Source organism: Anser brachyrhynchus (assembly GCF_964034855.1).
Source record: "Anser brachyrhynchus genome assembly, chromosome: 5".
Classification (NCBI taxonomy): domain Eukaryota; kingdom Metazoa; phylum Chordata; class Aves; order Anseriformes; family Anatidae; genus Anser; species Anser brachyrhynchus.
This window is the reverse complement of record NC_137699.1, coordinates 12,303,013-12,322,313: the sequence shown is the minus strand read 5'-3', so window position 1 is coordinate 12,322,313 and position 19,301 is coordinate 12,303,013. Positions and strand designations below refer to the sequence as shown.

Genomic DNA, 19,301 nt, shown 5'->3' with positions numbered 1-19,301 from the left:
ACTACTGAGAGCTTACTTCTCTGCACGCAATGAGGAGGTGAAGCAGCTTCTTCCTCAGAAATTTGCTATCATCCTTCCTCTAGCTTTTACAAACCAAGTACATTAGAACAGAAAGAGACCAAAGATTGAAGAAGATCTCTCAGTCGCTCCTCTCATTTCTCCTCTTTCATGTTACCACTGGGACCTGAGAATATACCACTGAACTGAGAGTATCTTGGTACAGGTTTTGACACTGATGGCTTGCTCTCCCTCTCGAGCTCCTTTAACTCTAGGTTGCTTTTTCTGAACTTGTCTTCTGCAGCGTGTTCTCTTTGTACAAACATCTTGGATGCAGCCCTTTGAAGGCTGCGTTCTCAAGCAGCGCTCGAGAAGAAACCGCCTGCAGCTGTGGCTCAAGGAAGGGGGAAAAAGAAGTGAAGGCCACCACAGAAGCATACTGTACAAACACATCGTGCTTCAGAGATCAGCACTGTGTAAGTAAGAGGGATGGTGAAGAGGTTGGTGAGAATGAGCACTACCCACGCACCACAGCAGCTATCAGCAACCCTCGTGAACTGGTACAAACTGACACAGTAGCCCAGACACAAAGACAGAGGCCACAGTCAGCACTAACCTATGGTTTTCCACTAACTGAGACAAAAAGTGTTCAAAACAACACTTCTATTATTGGCACTACACTACTCTTCAAAATTCCCCAAACACCCACGTTTTGGTTGTAGCAGAACTTCTACAGGACAAGCTGTGTGGTATCCTGCAAGCTGAAGTCCTCCCAGAAATAAAAATCTCTGTAAACACAGCAGGGAAAGCACCACGCCACAGGATGGATATAGTAACATGACAGAACTGCAGAAGACTCTTTATCAGTTTAGAGTCATCCGTGTCAGACCGATACCCCAGCACTAGTCCCCTGGGAGACATGAACAGTGCGGCACCTGTCTCATCCACACCTCGAAGTCTCCAGCCTTTGCTAAAATGTCTTTTCTTTCTAGATGCAAAGCTAGAGGAACAAAGTCATTCAGTCAAAGAATAACCTGAACTCCAGCTTTGACAGACCAGTCTTACACCCACCTATATGACAGTCAGCATGCATTTAAAATGACTCGTTTGCTCAAAAGAATGATACGAAGACAGCAGAAGATTATTTTCCAACAGGCAGATGCTAAGCCCTCCTGCGTGGTGCTTCCTCACCAGTTTAGGATGGCAGCAGAATGAGGTCTGTCCTTCCCTTATCTCTGGCTTTTATCTGACACAAGAAACCTACTACTCAATTACAACTGAATGGATCTTAGAATATAAATCGGGGTCAGACAATTCAATTTAGTAACTGCATAAGTAAAGAGCATACAGTGGGGCATTAATATCTAAGAGAAAAAGGAGGAAGCTCATGAAGAAGACAGCAAGAATTACAGGACAGAAGCCATACGAATTCTGATTCATTGAAACCTCATCTTGCAAAAGACCAGATTTCCAACCATGTATAGAAGGAACAATTTTCAGTTCTAAAATATCATTGGAACATCTTGAATTTCTATTTATATTCAGCCAAGACAGTGTGTACTCAGCTCAGATCTATAGCCAACCTTTCTGCATTGTTTACTGAGAAATCAAGACATTACATATGAATCGAACTAAACTGAAAGCTGAAGCAAACACAGATATGGCCAGGAGTTTCAATGCCCACTTTTTGGTTGACTTATGTTTCATTTTCTCATGTTACACACCGTGAGTACACTGAGAGAGCTACTTCCAGCCATGACCTGTGTTTTAGCACATACTACTTGTGCTTGTATTAAGCTTTTAAAGAAGCAGACAAGCAGTCCCCATTTCATATTAGCCGTTTTATACCTTTGCTGCTTAACAGCTATATTAAACACTGCTGTAGTTTTATACTTAAAAATATGCAACATCCTTAGGAAGCCCATTGTGCTGTTTCTCCCCTATCCAGGCACTATGGTGGCTCCACGAGCACAACGAACACAGACAGGAGTGCATGTGGGTTGAGAACACCCCCTCCTCCTGAGCCTGATGGAAGAGCTTGACAGAAGATTGAACAATATCTGAAGTCAGACCTGGATGGACTTGCTATACTGGTGCAGCTGCTTCACTTGTGTTACCATCCACCTTGCCAAGAAAGCAGTGCATGCCAATGCTGTGGCTCCTGAACAGATACTAGCACTGACACAACTTGAGGGGAAAAAAAAAAAAAAAAGGTATTTTCAAAGCATTCCAGACATACCTAAAGCAGACAACGGTATATTTATCTAGCATAGGTAGCCTACAATGTAGGTGTGGCTCCATGAAACGCAGTAGTTCCAAGTATAAGAACCCCAGCAGAGAACGGGGCTGCAGGGCGGTTCTGAAAGCATCCTCCCCGGAGCACCGGCGTTGCGTGGGTTAGTAAGAGCTCTTACAGATGAAACAGCAGATGAATCCCAACTGCTTCCACTTCTCATATGTACATAAAAGGTTGAGAAAAAGGACGTGCCAAGCTAGACTAAAGAAAATTATAGAATGAAGTGTGAAAACGGGTTTTGGTGGTACAAAAAGATGTCCTTAGAAGCCCTTCTGATGAATGTGAGTAACCCAAAGACCTCTTCCTTTCCTCCTACCGAAGGATGGTATTACCTCACTGTGTTCCGCGAACATGCCTGACGCTACTGACACAGCCAAACATCTTCAGCCTGCACATCGGTTTCCGGCAAAATGGAGGTAGCTTGCATAGCCAAAAATAGGCTTAACGTGACCAGAACTGCTTCACAAGCAGAAGCATCACACGGCACAGCCAGGAGCCTTTTTACAGCACCACAAGACTGAAGCTAGGCTGGTTCAGGTTCTCAGTTGCCATAGTAACAGATTTCGGTGTCCTTTTCATATGCTGGCCCTCCAGCTGCTTCCCTCCTCGCTTCCCCCCGCTTCGGCCAAATGTCTGTGCAAAGCAGCCTGCTGCCGGACATGCGAGACCACGCAGCCGCCACATATGCACGAGCTGTAAGAACAGAGCCACGGGTAATCTGATTCAGATCAATCTCCATAGCAACCCAGCCTTCAGTCCCCAGATCCTGGCCGCTGGCCCTATTTATAGAGCAGCGGCCGCGCTCCACCGCCACGGCTCCCGATGCTGCTGCTGCCACCGGCAGCACCACGCCTTGGCCTGGCACAAGAAGCGCCTGGGGGTACCCTCAGACGTACCCCAGCAGCCGCAGGCCCCTGAGCTGGATGGCAGACTGGTGTCTGCAACGCATTAAGAGCCTCCCAGGCGGTAAGGTTCTCCGTGTGCGTGAGCACGGAGCATCAGCAGTGGTTACTGCTCACCAAACGTGAGGCCCTATCGCGGCTGATGAAATCCTCTCGTCTAGGTACACACACGATGCTGCCACAGACATCTGCTGCCGCCGGTTCCTTATTCGTGTGCAGAACGGATGTGCAAAGCGTGCTAGCACGACCGGGCAATCCTAACGGGAACTTGCAGGCGGCAGAAAACACAAAGGAGTTGTCCCAGCGGTCCCTGTCCCAGAGGCACAGCTGTACCCAGTGGCAGGTATTTGAAAGGCATGGGGCTCAGGTGTCCAACTGCTGTTTCCAAGAAGAAAAAAGAAAGAAAGAAAATCCAAGACCAAGGTCTTGCATTAGCCATGAGAGACAAGAAGGTAAGGATGAGCGGCATGCGAACACTGTGATCCATTTTATTCTACTGCACTCTTGGGGAAAAGCATCGATGATAGGCTAATGCGAGAGAAGCACATACTTTTACATTTCTCCAGCTGGTGACAGAAAGGAAATGTCCGATTTTAGCATCAGCCCTGCCTGCATTTTTAGCACTTCAGTTTAGGTTACAGCCCCTATTCGCTTCCCCTCCCTTGCTGCCTGAAACAACCCTTTCATACCCGCCCCGCAGATCACGACTAACCGTCCTTGTGCAGAACAGAAATTCTGGCATAAAAACCCTCTCTTAACCTGGCCAGCCCTCTGTACAACAGCACCATCACAAAATACAAGAGCCGCCCCCGTTATTTCTACCTTCAGCCTTTTATCAGTCCTCAAGTCTCCACTAGCATCCACTCATACACTTTGCAAGAACTAAAAAAAATAAAAAATAGAAAAAGCCAACCGAAAACTACAGAACGCCCCTTAACTAAATTGGCTTCACCTTCTGCAGCCACTACGGGATTCCCATTCTTTTCCAAACTGGAATTGCTTCCAGCTTGAGTTTTGAGCTGGGAAACCTCCTCAGGGTACTGGAAGCAGTCCAGACCCCCGCCCGCCCTCGCCCCTCCATCCAGCTCAGCGCGTGACAAGCTGGCCACGGTTCCCATAACGCGGCCACCTGCAGGTTTTTTCCAAAAGCCCAACACTGCAAACGCAGAGCCATAAAAAATTAACCAGAAGACAACAAAGCACACGGCATCTGAATTGAGGAAACTGCTGGACACGACTGCAGCCGCTAAATTATTCAGAGTCTCGCCCTTGCCCCAGGGCCTCCCCCAGGCATGGGAAGCAGCGCTGGGAGCGCCCAGAAGAGCCTCCTGCAAGGGGCAGCAGAGACCCGGGGCCAGAAGGAGCGAGGAGCACACCAGCATGCAGGGTTCGAGCTGCGACACTACCCACTGAACAGGTGACATCTCTGGTGACGCCGCCACCAGCAGGCACGGGAATTCAGTTCTTTCCTGGACATGGGCCATGCCGGCACAAATGATGGGTGCCCTCAGATCCTGACCATAAATTCAAGGCAGAAAGGGGGCAAACTCAAAACCAGCACAGAAGCACTGAAACGTTGCTCAGGATAATGAGAACTGGAAAATAAGCAGAAGCATTTGAAATGATTTAGTTACTCAGCTGCTCTCAGAGCCACAGAAGTGGCGCCCAGAAGCTGCTGTTTCTTCCGTCTTATCTGAGAAACATTCAGTCTGTCTCCCTCCATGTGCCACCTACCTCAATTACTCCTTCCGCCTACGTGCCTTCCCCTCCTTTTCATAAACACTGGGACAGAGCTAAAATTCCTACTCTAAACTGATCCTACTATTAATCTGCATGACAAACGACAGTACCAGCTGGTCAAAACTGCAGGGAAAGCAAAGAGAAAAGCCCACTCCCTCCCCGCCAGAGCTGTGGCAGGTGGGAACCACAACGCCTGCTGGCTGCATTTAACGACAGACACGAGACCAAAGGGAGAAACGAGATGGTGTGGAGGACAGAAGACAAACGCCCCAAGCACCAGCCCCAGCAGAGCAGGGTTTAACCACTATCAAGCGGAAACAGATATAGATGCTGCGGCAGAGCGGCTCGGTGTTCTTGTGTGAAGCAATTCTGGAGTATCGTTATCACCAAACCCCCTCCTCTCCTCCTGCTATCTGATGAGCTGCACCAAGGCAAAGGAGGCAGAGCTTCCCATCCCGTGCCACAGGAGCCCTTCTGGAGAAAGTAGCACGGAGCCCGGCAAGCAGAGATGAGGGGGAGCTGGCGTCAAAGCTGCGCGTAAGGTGGAGAACGGCCACTTGACACCAGCAGCGGGAAATTCAGCTAAACGGGAACTAAAGACTGCATTTCAGACTAAAATTCAGACTAAAAGGGAAGCAGGATGCTACGCTGTTGCTGAACTCACAGACACAACAAAGAAAGTGCAGAGATTAAGAGAAAATCGTAAGACTCTGCTCATAAGACATCGCACAGTTCTGGAGGCCACCAGGAAAGATACCATCAGCCCAGATATCTTTGTCCCATGTGTAATAAAAACAAGGTCGATTTCCTGACTGTCACAAATACCGCTGAGAGCAAGCGTTCAGAAATTAAGTCTTAAACAAACCAGAAAAGTTAGATCGTGACAAATATCACAGGACAGATCCAAGGCTAGGTGACGACCAGCTCTTTTTTGGGGACTGCCCCAGCTGTGAACATTGAAGGCTGTGGAAGAGATGGAAAACCACAACACTTTGTTCCTCCCTACTACACTGATGTGTTATTTCTCATGCTGACGTGGAAAAACACCAGTCTCTCACTTGACACAGCATCTCACAACCCACTGGCCTCTGGGCCCCAAAAGGGAGCCACGCCATTTGGGTGCCCTCAGCTACAAGGAAACGTCGAGCTCCTGGCAGTATGTGGGTCATGTCTGCAGTGCTGCGGGGTTTGCGGGTTTAATAGCTATTCTAGTTCCAAGAAACAAATCCGGAGCACATTTCTCGATTATCAACAGTAATTTTCACGTGGTCATGACAGATTTAAAGGCCTCCAGTGACAGAGCACCTAATCTCTCTAAAATTAGTTTCTATCTGAGACAGCAGAGCACACACAGGCTGAACTGCACAGGGCGACTTACAGACAGCAGCAACTTTGAGCAGCAGGTCATCATAACACGTTTTCACAGCTCCTGAGGTACAGAAGGAAAAGCCACAAACCCTTCCAGGATCAAACAAATACCACAATTACTCCACCGATTAGCAGATTATCCCATTAAAAACGCTCCCTTCCAACCACTGCCTCACACTACTTATTTTTATTTCACTTCTCTTGGTAGGTCGCTGACGATGCTTTTCCTTCACTAGAATTTATACCTTGAGGTAGACGGAGATTGTTTAAGCAGTGGAAATGACATTAATCTTACATATTAAGATTTCATTCCTGTTTCTAAATGCTTTCTTACACATTAAGATCGCATTCTGGTTGCTAAATCCTTTCCTCGCTCCTGCAAATCCCCACGCAGGAGTTGCAGTCTTTATTTCCTACCTTTGCGTTGAATAATGATGTCAAAGCCCGTCTGCTAAGGGGCTGCTCGGAAACATAACGCAGTACATCTTAAACGTCACCACAGCAAGGCCAGAGGACATCAAGAGGAATTAATCCAGGCTCTAACATATGCACGGCGGAAAGTAACGCTCGGCTCTGTACCTAGCTGTGGCAGAAAAGTGTCAGCTTCCATCTTGTGGGCAGGTTGACACTACCCACCTAGTTAAAACACCACAGCATGTAACGACAACATGACTAAATGTAATGTCAGATGACTAAATTTGCATCATTCGCTATCCGTTCTCAGGCACTAAATCTCAAACAGTATTATTCCCCCCAAAAGAAAGTAATTTCTCTAACAGATTTTTTTTCTTCTATTTCTCCCCAGACTAGCTCAAGACTCCCCAGATTAGCTCAAGTGCTGTACATTAAGAACTATGAGGAGATTTCTTCTCTCTGAATTCCACAGTACTTATGAAAATTTCTGGTATTAAACTAGAAAGTCACAAATACTTGGTTTTTCATCTGACTCATTGCATTAAACAGACCAGACTGAATATATTTGCAGAGGTATTTTCTAACACATCCCATCACACCCAACTTGATGATTCAGTAAGGTGAGAGGCAATGAGCTATAAATTAGGAGCCTCTGTACCCCCCTCCACAAGCCAGATCAAATCAAAGCCAATATTAACTCAATGCTGACATTCTGTAATGCCAAAAGCTACTGTGGCTAGATGGGCAAGGCTCACCATTAAATGTCTCTGAAGCTTCTATTTTTCATCTCCAACAACCTTCTGAAGCAGACTTAACTTGGACTTCATCAAAGACACAGCCTGTCTGCTTGCAAAGGAATTACAGAACGGTACCAAGGTTGAAGAAGAGGTTTACCCAGTAGAATATCTACCTACGTTTCTTCTATAAAAGCTTTAAACTAGAGGACCTATCTTTCTGCCACTTGGTACACAGCCTTTAGTTCACCGCCATTCCTAATTTTACCATGTAACGCATGCATCATCAAAACATATCTTGGCCATGTTACGCATCTTGTATAGAAAACATTCTTTCAGCGGGGATATGATTTCCCTTTTCCTTTTTGTCCATCCAGTAAAACTAGAACTGCTTTAAAAGTAGTAACAGTATGGAGAGCCATGCAAACTCACAGCTTCAAAGAGGAAGACGTTAATTCGATAAAATTGCAAACAGCCAGACTTTCAATACATCCATAGCACTGCTAGAGAGGTGTGTACAAGATCTGCTCGTGCAGACAAGACTGTGTTATTTTCCAAACAAAAGCGTGTTAGAGACTTTCTGATGATTTTCCATTTTATTAAGCACACAGTAAGATGCGTAAGGAGCATGTAATTTATTGTAGGGTGTATTAAACTGGGTCCAAAAGCTATAAAATTTCTAACAATACAACTGTAAAGCGAAAGGACAATTTCATAGCTGGAATGATCGATCAGTTCCAGAATTACGCAACATGCTATCAGATGATGACACGATCAGATCTTGCAAAAACTGCATTTTCACTACGCTGGTTGTCTTGGACGCTCTCTCTGATGTGTCAGTGCTGCAGGTTTTCATTAGTGCTGAAAACAGCGAGTACTTCTTGTGCCTGCCCAAAATAGTTCCCAAGGTTCAAGCAGCATAAAGGCCAAAAATGGAGACGCCTCCCAAACAATCTGTGTTTGGATGACATTGGTTCGGTTATGTGACCCTCAGGACACCACAACACATCTTCCCTCCCTCGCTCCTGCCCGGCAGTAGCAAGCTTTTTGCAGATAAGCGATGCTGCAAGGAGCAGACCAAGGACACTCGAGAGCACGCCAACGGAGAGGCTGACCCCGGGCTGCGCTGAGCGTGGAGAAAATGGCTGGCCTGCCTCAGGAGAGCACCGCGTACGGCCAGGTTCACAGCTCTAGCCCACCTCCCCGCGATGGGGATCCACAGCGTACGCTGCTCGGCGTGGGCGCAAGGACAGCGTGGTACATGGGGGGAAAGGGAGAGGAGACGGAGAATGAATCGCTTTCCCCCAGCGCTTATCGTTTCTCCAAGCGCTTCGTTATCGTGACTCCACACAAACAGTAACGTAGCGCGAGCTTTTTCCCTTGCTCTGCCTGACGAGGCGAGCCACACCGTAAATTGGCGACGGCCATTTCCAAGCGGAAAACGCTCCGATTAGACGTTATTTCAGCAAAAATTACCTAACGCCAAGTGGATTTCCTACCCCATTGTCTTGAGACATAGCAGGATCCGCTGCCCGCAAGCCGAGGGGAAGAAGCGCCTTTCCAGTCACGTTACTGCAGCAATTTCTTCCTCAGCGCCTCCCTCCCACCTGCCCCGGGCGCCCTGCCCCTTCCCTCCGGCCGGGAACGACCAAAACCCGCTGCCGACACCGGCTCGGGCCGTGAGGGGAGGCCGGCGGCTCCCGCGGGGCCACGGAGCCCCGAGCAGCCCCTGGGCGCCGCGCCGAGATCACCTCACGCGGCACCTCACGGCCCCCGCCCCGCCGCGCCGCCCGCGCTCACCTGCGCCGCCACAGCCACGGCCGCCGCCGCCGCCCCCCGGCCGCTCTGCGCCGCCCGGGCAGTTCCGCATCGAGCGCCGGGAGCCGCGGGGAGGGAGGGAGGGAGCGAGGGGCGGAGCGAGCCCCACACCGGCCGCGGGGGGGCGGCAGGTGCCTCCCGCAGGAGGGCGCAGCCGCGGAGCGCTGTGGGGAAGGCGGCGGGGCGGAGCGCGGGAAGGGGGCTGAGGGGAGGCCTTAGGGACGGGGGCTGAGCGGTTCTGGCGAAGGAAGACCCCAAAATGCCGCTCCTGTCGCCCCTACTGGCAGCCCCCAGGTGAAAGCCCGTAGCAAGCGAGTCCGGGCCTGCCGGCCTCACGCGGCTGTGACAAGCTCGAAGTGGGGCTTTAGGGACTTCTTCACAGCGTTCATATGCTGCACAACCGCCTCCCTTGACTAACAGCGTATTACTAAAATCCTAAACATAAGCACTACCACCGCTGGCATCCCACTGGTTTAAAAAACTACAATAAAGTGCAAAATGGTTAAAAACACAAAAACTTTTTTTTTTTCTTAAACAGAGCACAAAACATCTGTGGTCTTCCCCTCATAGAGGAATTGGTATTTCAGAAATTGGCCTGTCTTCTCCTGCTGCCCCCATCCATTTGAGCCAGCTGTGCAAACACGGCTGCTTCCTTCCTTCCTTCCATCCCTCCCCGCCACACACCAGTGGCACTTCCAGCACCCTCCAACTTCTCCAGCTGCCAAATTAACAAAGCGAATTTGAAACAGGTTGGGGACAGAGACTGAGAGCAGTAGGTAGCATTCGGCAAATATTAAAGCACCACTGAGCTCAAGGCAAGTTTTCCCCTCACACTTGCTTATTTAACCTCCTTGGGCTAATGTGGGAAGTGGCTATAAAACTAGAAACCAATTCTGTACTCATTTGCACTAAGAAAAATAAAGAATGTAAACTAAGGACTTACCTTTGCTTACAGGATCTTGCACAAAAGGATAGAGAAGCCAGAGACAAGGAAATTCACTGTTTTCACAGCTGCCATCAACAGCAGCGTTATCGGTTGTAACTTGAAAATCCTTCATGCTTATATGCAGCTTTTATCTTCAAATTAATAAAAAATGAGATGGCAGATAGCTGCTCAAGCTGCAGCTTCAAAGCAGCGCCTGTTACCGGGCAGCAGCTTCATTGCCATTGCCTCTTCTGGCTGTTGACAGCCTCGTTTGTCAGCAAATCCTTGCAGCAGGGCCCAGCTGTCTCATCCATGCAGGGCTGGCTTGACCTCTTGAGGTCTGCTCACTATGCCCCACCTCACACCCTGCTGTCTCCTGTGGCTAGTTAATAGATAGGACCTATGCTTCAATTTTGTTGAGCCAGGCTATGCAGAAAGTGGAGTGGAGCATGCAGAATAAGAGGCTTAAATTCCGAGTGTAGCTCACAAATTAAGGTAAAATATGTATGGATAATCAATAGTCCTCACAACATGTGCTTAAAGTCACTCATTTGCCAGCTACAGCATAAAGAAGGGTACATTGCGGGCTATAATCTCACGCTAGAGGTTAAAGGAAACTGCCTGGGTTTGCACTGTTATTTTTGTTTTGCTACTTCCTGCTTCTCCCCAACCTATATTCTCACTTTCTTATTAGCTTGGAGTTTGTTACATCAAAAACGTTCCACCTTCCTCCAGTCTAATAAAAGGAACAACAGAGAACACCAAAATCCTGTATTAGGCTTTATTCTTTTATATAAACATTAACATTTCTCAAACAGATTAGTTAAAAATACAGATTTTAACAAGATTTTTTGCAATTGCAATGAGTTATAAAAAACAACAGATTATTTTACAGATTGTTACAAGTGCTTTACAAAGGTGCAGAGTGAAGGCCAGTGGCAGGGGACCAACCTCAAGTGCAAAATGGACACGATACCCTCACCACGGGCATAGCGCTCAGATACACAGCCAAAAAACAAACAAACAAACAAAAAACAACGAGCCATTGTGAACCTAGGCTCTTGGGATGCTCACCGGGCAAGCAAACAGACCCCTATGACAGAGAAGGCTCATGAGACTAAGCTACCAGGATACTTCAGGTTACATCTCTGAGATCTGCCATAAGATGTTATTTCTTGGAAAATACGGAACAGATTTTGGAACAGTATTTTTCTCTTCTGTCAGACAAAATATTGCTGTAAATCCTAGAATACTTGAGGATGTGGATACTTAAGAATGTAGGGCATAAATCCAGCGTGGATCTCACTGTGCCCAAAGCGAAAAAAGATACAAGACCCAAGCGTCCTTCTAAAGCAGTTGGCACTCCTCACACAAAAGGAACCTCCATATCCCACGAGAATCACTAGAACCTTGAGCAAGTACCTTGGAAAGACTTTGGCATAAGGAAGAAGATGCAAGCGGATCTGGTTACACTCAATATTCCTGCAACCCGCGATCTGAGAGTTGTGCAGCCCATAGCTTACGCAATGCCCACATATTTCACTAAATGCAGCATGTCCTCTTCTCCTTGGCAAACACATCTTCACACTCACCTTGGAACACATGCCACATGCTCCAAATTTTTGGAAGCTTTTGAGATCCTTCCACCACACCTACCTTGTCTAGGTACCAGTCCTTCCCACCTTCCTCTCTTCTCTTCCACCCCTAAAGATAAAAATCTATGCCCTGATTTGTTTTGAACTAAAGTTTTCCACGTATTAGCAAATCACAGGTAAAGTGAACTGTCTGAGAACCATCGTGAGATAAAATTGTGATATATTACATTAAAAAAGTCCACTGCTTTATGCCTGATGTCTTCCTGATGTACAAATGTTCCCTACCCAGAGGACCTCCCTGTTAGACAAAGGGCATTACACATTAGAGGAATCTTCTTTCCAAAGAAGGGTCAGAGTGAAAGGGCAGCTCTAGAGATGAAGTCTCATAATAAAGAAATAACAGCTACTTCTCTTGGAATCTTTGTAAAGGGCAGCACGTACAAGAGATTTTATTTATCGGAAACCCAGTGAAACCCCTAGAACATCCACATTGACTTCCCTGAGCTCCTCAGATCCAGGTACACTGGGGACCCTGCAGAAGCCTTTTGAGCTGGGTTACTCTCAATAGAGATGGTTTGGCAAGTTCCTGCAAATTCATTTTCATAATCAACAAGAGAGGAAAGGATCAATGGGCCAATCCCCAGGACATGCTTAGAAAAGAGAAAGAGACTCTGAAGAAAGAGGTGTATGTGCGTGGGGAGGGTCTTCATTTCTACCGTTTTCAGATGTTTCATGCTACTCATTTGGGGCGTGGGCACTACATCAAAACCAACCCCCCCCCATCTGATCTACCCCAGCTGCCTCCTGCATAATCTCGTGATAACACTGAAACCCCAGGCTCATCACTCCCTGCACTGCCTAGCCCAGAGTTCAGTGCTTTGGAGAGGGGAGGCTGGCTTCTTGTTAGCAAAGGCTGGGACATGGCGTTATGTCGGCATGTCAGTGCCCTGGGAGCATGCAGTCACTCATGCACATCCCAGATTTCTGAGAGCAGGGGAGGGAGTTTCTTGTCCTGCAGCCGAAGGGCAAACACCTGTTCAGAGTGGACGTTACTTAGTGTCCGAAGACTGACCAGCTTCATTAACATCCGTGGAAACATCAGGTGGTCCTGCAGGGTCAGATGAATTGGCAGCTGTTAGTAAATACAGACTAAAACTTTAAAAAGAAAAAAACAGATGACGCATTGTAAGCACAATCCCCATTTCCTCCAGAACTGGCATCCTCCAGCATGCGGCAGTATAGAGGAACACAAATACTACACCGTGTCCCAAAACACGCTTGCTAACTATGGAACATGATACAGGACAGCAGGCTATGACAGCTCACAAATCCTCCATTTACAGCTGCCACCATACAGCCACAGAAGGGAACAGCATGAGAGTACAGGCAGTAATAGATCTGTTACAGACATTATTGCAGGGACTGTGCCTGCATAAACACACAATCAGTTTGCATCATCACCAAGGACGTTGGTCAGACACTTACATTTGGTCTGTTGATGCAAATGTAAGAATGAAGGGCTTCCACATAGGTGTGCTGCAGTCTCTCCACCAGGGACTGGTCCTGCACATTCGGTCGGTCTGCCAAAAAGCAAGTTAGAAGTAAGCAGGTTGCTACAGGAAGCATCACTGGACTTGACCCTAACTGCAGTATGGTTTCTCCCCAAAACCTCATTGAGAATTCATCCAGCACAGCCAGGAGTCATCCATGACTTCAGCAGCTATGCCAGTTTTCTGTTACTGTTCTTTCTCAATCATATCTAATGCACATGGGGAGTCAGATCTGACTCCTATAGAGGTGGAAGGTTACAGAGACCAAACACCACTAAATAGATGTGTTTGGCATCACGTTCCTGTCCCAGTGAAGCTGAGAAGCTGCCGTTATTCAGAAGGGAATGGGAAAGTTTCTCCAGCAGCTGAGAAAGTCCGATAACAGGAACAAAGACATAATTTTGATCTTACAGGTTACAAAACAGAAAACAGAAGCAAAGAGTAGAGGTGATTTCTTTGCAGAGCCCTTTCCTGACCCAGAGCTATAGTGGTCCCTCATCAAGAGCATCTTTACTTGACCACTAGATGTCGCTCATGCAGCGCGACCTGCCTCAAGCCAGAGACGTGCCAAGCACGTTAAGGGGACAGTAAAATAGCAATTTCTAAATGAGGAAGATTAATATTGGCTGATTTTGCTATACACTTTTTCATCAGCAGGGAATCTGATTTTGTCTGGAGGTAGCACTGGAAGATTCAGCGTATAATAAATACTGTAAGCAGAAATAACACTCTCCTTTATCACAAGACCCTCTATTACTCCTCTGCTGCTCATTACCTTCCTTAATTCTATTTTGTTTACCCTGCAACTCAGTGCTGCAGGCTTTCAGACCTGCCTGGCGTTTTACCTGCAGAGAAAATGTTGATGGCGATTAAAAGTGCATATTCAGCATCGTTGAGTTGTAGCTCATTCATTCCCTTTGAGAATTCAAAGATGGGGTTAATGAACTCAAACTGCAGACCTACAACAAAAAGAAGAGGGTAAGTGTCAACAATGGCAGTAGTCTCCTTTATCTCCCTCCCTCTCACAGGTTAAGCTGTCAGAAACACACTCAGTATGCCAGGGAGCAGGGAAGGCAGGTAGGCAGGCAAATACCCTTATATTGTATCCCAAGTGTGGTTGAAACCGCCCTTCACATTGTACCACCAGTGGTGAACACCAACAACAGCAGGTGAGGAGTCAGGCCCTAACCTTAACTTCTGGGTTTCCTTGAGCCTTACATGTCCCTCAACACATTAGTAGGCAATATCTAAAGGAACACGTCATCAGTTCTCAGATAAGTCTGTCACAAAGTCAGAAACCCACAATTACAAAATCTACACATTCTACTCTCACACCACCATCTCCTTCAAGCCTGGCAGCCCTCCTGCTTCCAAAGAAGCTTTAATCCCATGGTGCTGATTCATCTGTAGTCGGTCTGAGCAAAAAATAAAATACAGTTCCAAGAGGTCTGAACTACTTCAATTCATTTCAAAGCTGAGAGAGATGAGAAAGAGCCTGACCTATGCTTCCTATCACCTTGCTCCATCCCTGAAAGCGTTCAAGGCCAGGTTGGACGGAGCTTTGAACAGCCTGGTCTAGCAGAAGATTTCCCTGCCCACGGCAGAGGGGTTGGAACCAGATAATCTTTAAGGTCTCTTAAACCCAACCCAAACCATTCTACAATTTTTCAATAAACACAGCCTGGCAGAATTGCAACGATACTTATTCTGTCACAACATGGAGGACACCATCACATCAGCTCTCCATGTGCTATGTGCTACACAAACATGCTGAAAACTTAGATGCTATTTTGGGGGAAAGGCTTTAAGTTTCTCATTTCCTGTAGTACAACTGCATCATAGAAGGAAGAGCAAGGTGGAGGGAACCTCTCTGGCTGTCTGCTTTTTGCCTTCCTAATAATCTGAAGAAAAGGCTAACAGGGAGAGCATCAAGGAACAAAAGTGTTTATTAAAACCTGAAAAAAAAGAAACCAAGTTCAGTTCCCTACAGTTTTGAACCCTTGTTATGAGAAACAGCATCACAATTTCAAAGTGAAGTTAAGTGGCATGCTGAGGAGGTAAGCTCCTAGAAGGCCATCAGTGGCCTGGAGGGCTGGAGCACCCTGAACTTGGCCCATGCCAGGTACAAAGAATCCATGGTTTGCAATGAGCCTTTGAGTCATGCAATGCAAGCATCACCTGCTAGGGGAAGAAGACGAGAAGTGGAGGAGAGAAGGAAGAATAGCACGTACCTTAAAAGCCACCCTACAATTCAATTACCAGTGAGCAAGACCAAAGACGGTTCTAAACAGAAACCATGACAGTAAGACTTAAAGGGCTGAGGCCTAATTCTTCTAGACTAGTCCTTACATATACTGACATTGCAAGAGAACTTGGACAACCTGACACTGCTCCTCTATTTCATATGGTCTCTCGGAAAACCATGTGCATGGTAAGGCTTGGAAAACCTTAACAAGCAAGAGTCATATCAATGGGTGAGATTAAACTGCTGAGAAGGGCCACTATCAGGAATTCCTGGCTATACAAGGATGGGAAAGTAATAAAGGACATCTTCAATATAAAATGTTAAATAGCTACACAAGAAACCCCCAAAATCACATGAAGAACAGCCAAAACGTCCTTTTCAGAAATGCTGAAGATATGCACTTCCTTTCACTTAATTTGAAATTACAAATGCTCAATGCTCCTGGAAAAACACAATTCAGAAGTCATGTCACCACTGATCATCATATACCAAGCCAGTGACATGTCTGCAGCGTTCTGCAGGGATCTTCAATACACATTATAGACTTCGTATCAACTTGAACATACTAACGCTAATGTCATCACTCAAAGCAAGCATCTACATTACCAAGTGATACAGTGCAAAGGGGAAAAGACTGGGGTTTGATTTGCTGTGATCTGATAGAGCCCTAAAAACACATCCATGTCAGCTCTTTACCAGTAAGGAAGTTCACACCAGCTGCCAGCCCTAGGTACACGCCACCCTCACACAGTGAGCTAAGGGGAGCATCCACACCAGAAGTGGGGTACCCCAGAAAGTGAACTCAACCTTGGTTCCCCCAGCAACCAGGGCTAAGCTCGAGTGCATGCTGCAAGACTGCAGACATCCACACAGCAAGACTGTCACGCTGTGTCCAAATTTTCCAAAGCAAGTTCACACCTAAAAAAAAAAGACATTAACTGAAGCAATATCACACGCTAAAAGCAAAGAACATTTGCGAGGTCATTGGTCTCGTCCTGTTCTAAACTCCTCACCTAAGTTCAAGGTACCAGATACCATTTCCACCAGTTCATATTAAAAAGGAAAAGATGAAACAACACAAGACTGAGAAGGAAGAAACACCTGTCTAATGCACCACCTGCTTTGGCGAAGTCATCCCGATTATAGCTCAGGTCCTTAAGAAAAGTGATGCTCTCAATCTCTGGATTGTAGCGTCGAGATGTCTCCAATAACATCACCTGAAACCAGAGACCGGGGATAGATATACTTGACTTGAATACAAGAAAGAACATTGCAACATTGATAATTTATTGAGGGTTAGAGCACCACCAAAGGAAAATACATATATATATATATATATCAAGTATGCTTCTCTCAGAGCGCTTCAAAATTCCAATGTAAATTCTGCTGCATCCTTTGCACTGTTTCCTTCTGGGAAGGAAATACCTGCTTTCCACTACCAAGGCTCTTGCCTCATTCTCCTCCATGGCCCTTTGCCAGGAGAGCCTGGCAGTGCAGTAACAGCCCCATAGCTGTTACATAGGTCTTTCAGCCTGCCATCCCAGAAAAAGGGGTGTAAAACCAGTTCTGCAGGTGGGTGCTCCAAACTCTTTCTTCTCTGCTACTATGCACTGTGGTGGAACCAAACTCTCACCTCTATGGTAGATGTCTTCAATAAAGCAATCTGATCTTCCCTGGTGAGCTCCAGGAAGCCGGGTAGTTGCTTGGCAAAGTCCACAATCTCTTGCACAGAGATAATCGCAAGTTCTGTAAAGTGAGCAAAACGCTGCTGCCTCGCTTCACGGTTATTAGGGTCAGGAACTTGGGGCCACGGCTGTGGGGATGGAAAGAGACAGTGTGTGTATGTGAAAGATGGAGAGAGAGCAGAAGGATGAGAAGATAAAGTGAACAGAGAAAGAGAGACACACTGGACTATTAGCCTTTGCTATTCACAGAATGTTAGCCCACAGATACAATGCCTCAAACATTTCCATTCCCTCAAATGCTTCACCCACAACCTCAACTCCCCACACTTCCACTTTTCCTTATCACGGTTCCACTAGTAAGAGTTATTACCGTCACTTTGAGCCTGTCCGTGAACGAGCGCTGGTTGCACTGCTGCTGAGCGGCGACAAGCTTTTCTATCATGCTTAACTGTTCAGGCGTTAGTTTGTGGGAAGGGCTTGGTGGATGTGGAGGGTTTGGACGCACCACAACTGTCCGAGCCTGATCGTCCTCCTGTTTCTTCAGCTTCTTCAGCCGGATTTGCTCTTCAGACAGAACATCTAAAATAGAAGTAGCCAGAGATCAACCTTGACATGGGGGAACACCGGAAACTGCACAAACACAGGGTAGCATGCTGTGGATGGAGAGGCAGAGATTACAGCTGCTTGCATCTGGCTTATTGGAGTGTACATAATATAGACAGCAGACAGTGATATTTATAATTTTTCTCCCTCTTTTTTCTGCTTTAAGTTGTTCCATTGCCTTTCTTTTAATCACACTGTACTGCAAAATGTTCACAAAGGACAGTGAACACATGAAGCTCCCTTCGTGCTGCCCTGCAGATGTCAGAAACACATCAGTGGCTTTTCCCCTTGAGCGATTCCCCAGAATATCATATTGTAACATATTCCAAGAGGTGATTTCTCCACATCATGATGTGTCCATTATATTTTTATATTATCCTGTTGTTTTTTCTTTTCTGACATTGCTAAATTAAGAGTTTGTGGCATTTCATCTTCCTCTTAAGAGGTCCAAGTCAGTACCGGATGGAGCTCGAGCATGAAAGGACAATTCTCTACACAGCCCATCTGCAGCAGACTGTAGAGCAGTAACATGCAGCAAGATGAATAATTAAAGGATAGCTTTACATAAATCCTACTGAGGAGGAATGCAAGTCTTTCTGGAACAGGGTTGGAAGCCTTCTTCAGTCATGAAGTCAAAGGGTGATGCTCTTTAGATTTAATGTTGTAGGGAATAAAACAAGCCAGAGGCATGTGTTATGAAAAGTCTTACTGAACCAGCTGCTCATCAGTTAATTTAAATACAAAAACCTGTTAGAGGCCTGTAACTAAGTTAACTGAAGAACTTACTGGTTTGAATGCAGGTAAGGTTTGTTGCTTCTTTAAGTCAAAGCTGTAAAAACTATCTGCAAGCTGTATCCAAGCAAAAGGAGACTTATCAGACGTACTTGGATTCAAGGACTATCTTCAAGAAAGTCACCCCGTGAGCTACTGATTGATGAACAAAAAGCAGAAAATGGATTGACTGGAAATTAAACTTCAAAAACAGAGATTAAAAAAAAAGCTTGACCTTGCAAAAAATATTTATGAGGTGCTTGAAAAGCCTTTGGCCATTTTTTATGTAGAGGTAACAAGGAAACATAGGTGCTCCCCAAGAAGGCAGGTCCCAAAGCAGAACAAGTATACACTTGCGCTTCTCAGAAGGACTGCGTTAAACATGAAGGCAAGAAATAGGCAGCTACTGTGAAAGTGTGTTCTGAGGTGCACAACACACAGGGTTGGAGGGAAAGCCAAAGAACATATAACATTCAATCTGAGATGAACCTTTATCCCAGACTTCAAACAGCAAGGGCGCACATGTACACACACAAATCAGAATTCTAACAGCAAAGGCATTCAATACAACAGCCATATTAAATGTGACCTGTAAGATTGGAGAATGCCAGTCACAGCATGAGTTTGAAAAGGGAAGTCATTGATTCAGGCAATTACA

The 19,301-nt window shown here is 46.4% G+C and overlaps 2 protein-coding genes across 35 annotated transcripts in view; both read right to left on the bottom strand.

Moving 5' to 3' along the window:
* The window catches only part of MADD (MAP kinase activating death domain), a 67,912-nt gene extending 58,505 nt beyond the window's left edge, over positions 1–9,407 (bottom strand). For 28 of the 31 annotated variants that reach the window (XM_080592519.1, XM_080592509.1, XM_080592494.1 and 25 more), the window contains exon 1: positions 9,252–9,407. The gene's annotated coding sequence lies outside the window, so the exon portion shown is untranslated. Of the gene's footprint in view, positions 1–2,625; positions 2,764–8,927; positions 9,195–9,251 lie in introns of those variants that run through there. The other 3 variants (XM_080592504.1, XM_080592515.1, XM_080592518.1) reach the window with 3 other exon arrangements.
* A 1,554-nt stretch (positions 9,408–10,961) lies between these two features.
* The window catches only part of NR1H3 (nuclear receptor subfamily 1 group H member 3), a 30,368-nt gene continuing 22,028 nt past the window's right edge, over positions 10,962–19,301 (bottom strand). For all 4 annotated transcript variants that reach the window (XM_080592581.1, XM_080592584.1, XM_080592582.1 and 1 more), the window contains exons 4-9: positions 17,640–17,848; positions 17,218–17,397; positions 16,702–16,801; positions 14,185–14,298; positions 13,275–13,369; positions 10,962–12,897 (exon numbers count right to left, since the gene is read on the bottom strand). In XM_080592581.1, the coding sequence (XP_080448707.1) occupies positions 12,751–12,897; positions 13,275–13,369; positions 14,185–14,298; positions 16,702–16,801; positions 17,218–17,397; positions 17,640–17,848 (845 nt within the window). In that variant the 3' untranslated portion in view covers positions 10,962–12,750. The remainder of the gene's footprint in view (positions 12,898–13,274; positions 13,370–14,184; positions 14,299–16,701; positions 16,802–17,217; positions 17,398–17,639; positions 17,849–19,301) is intronic.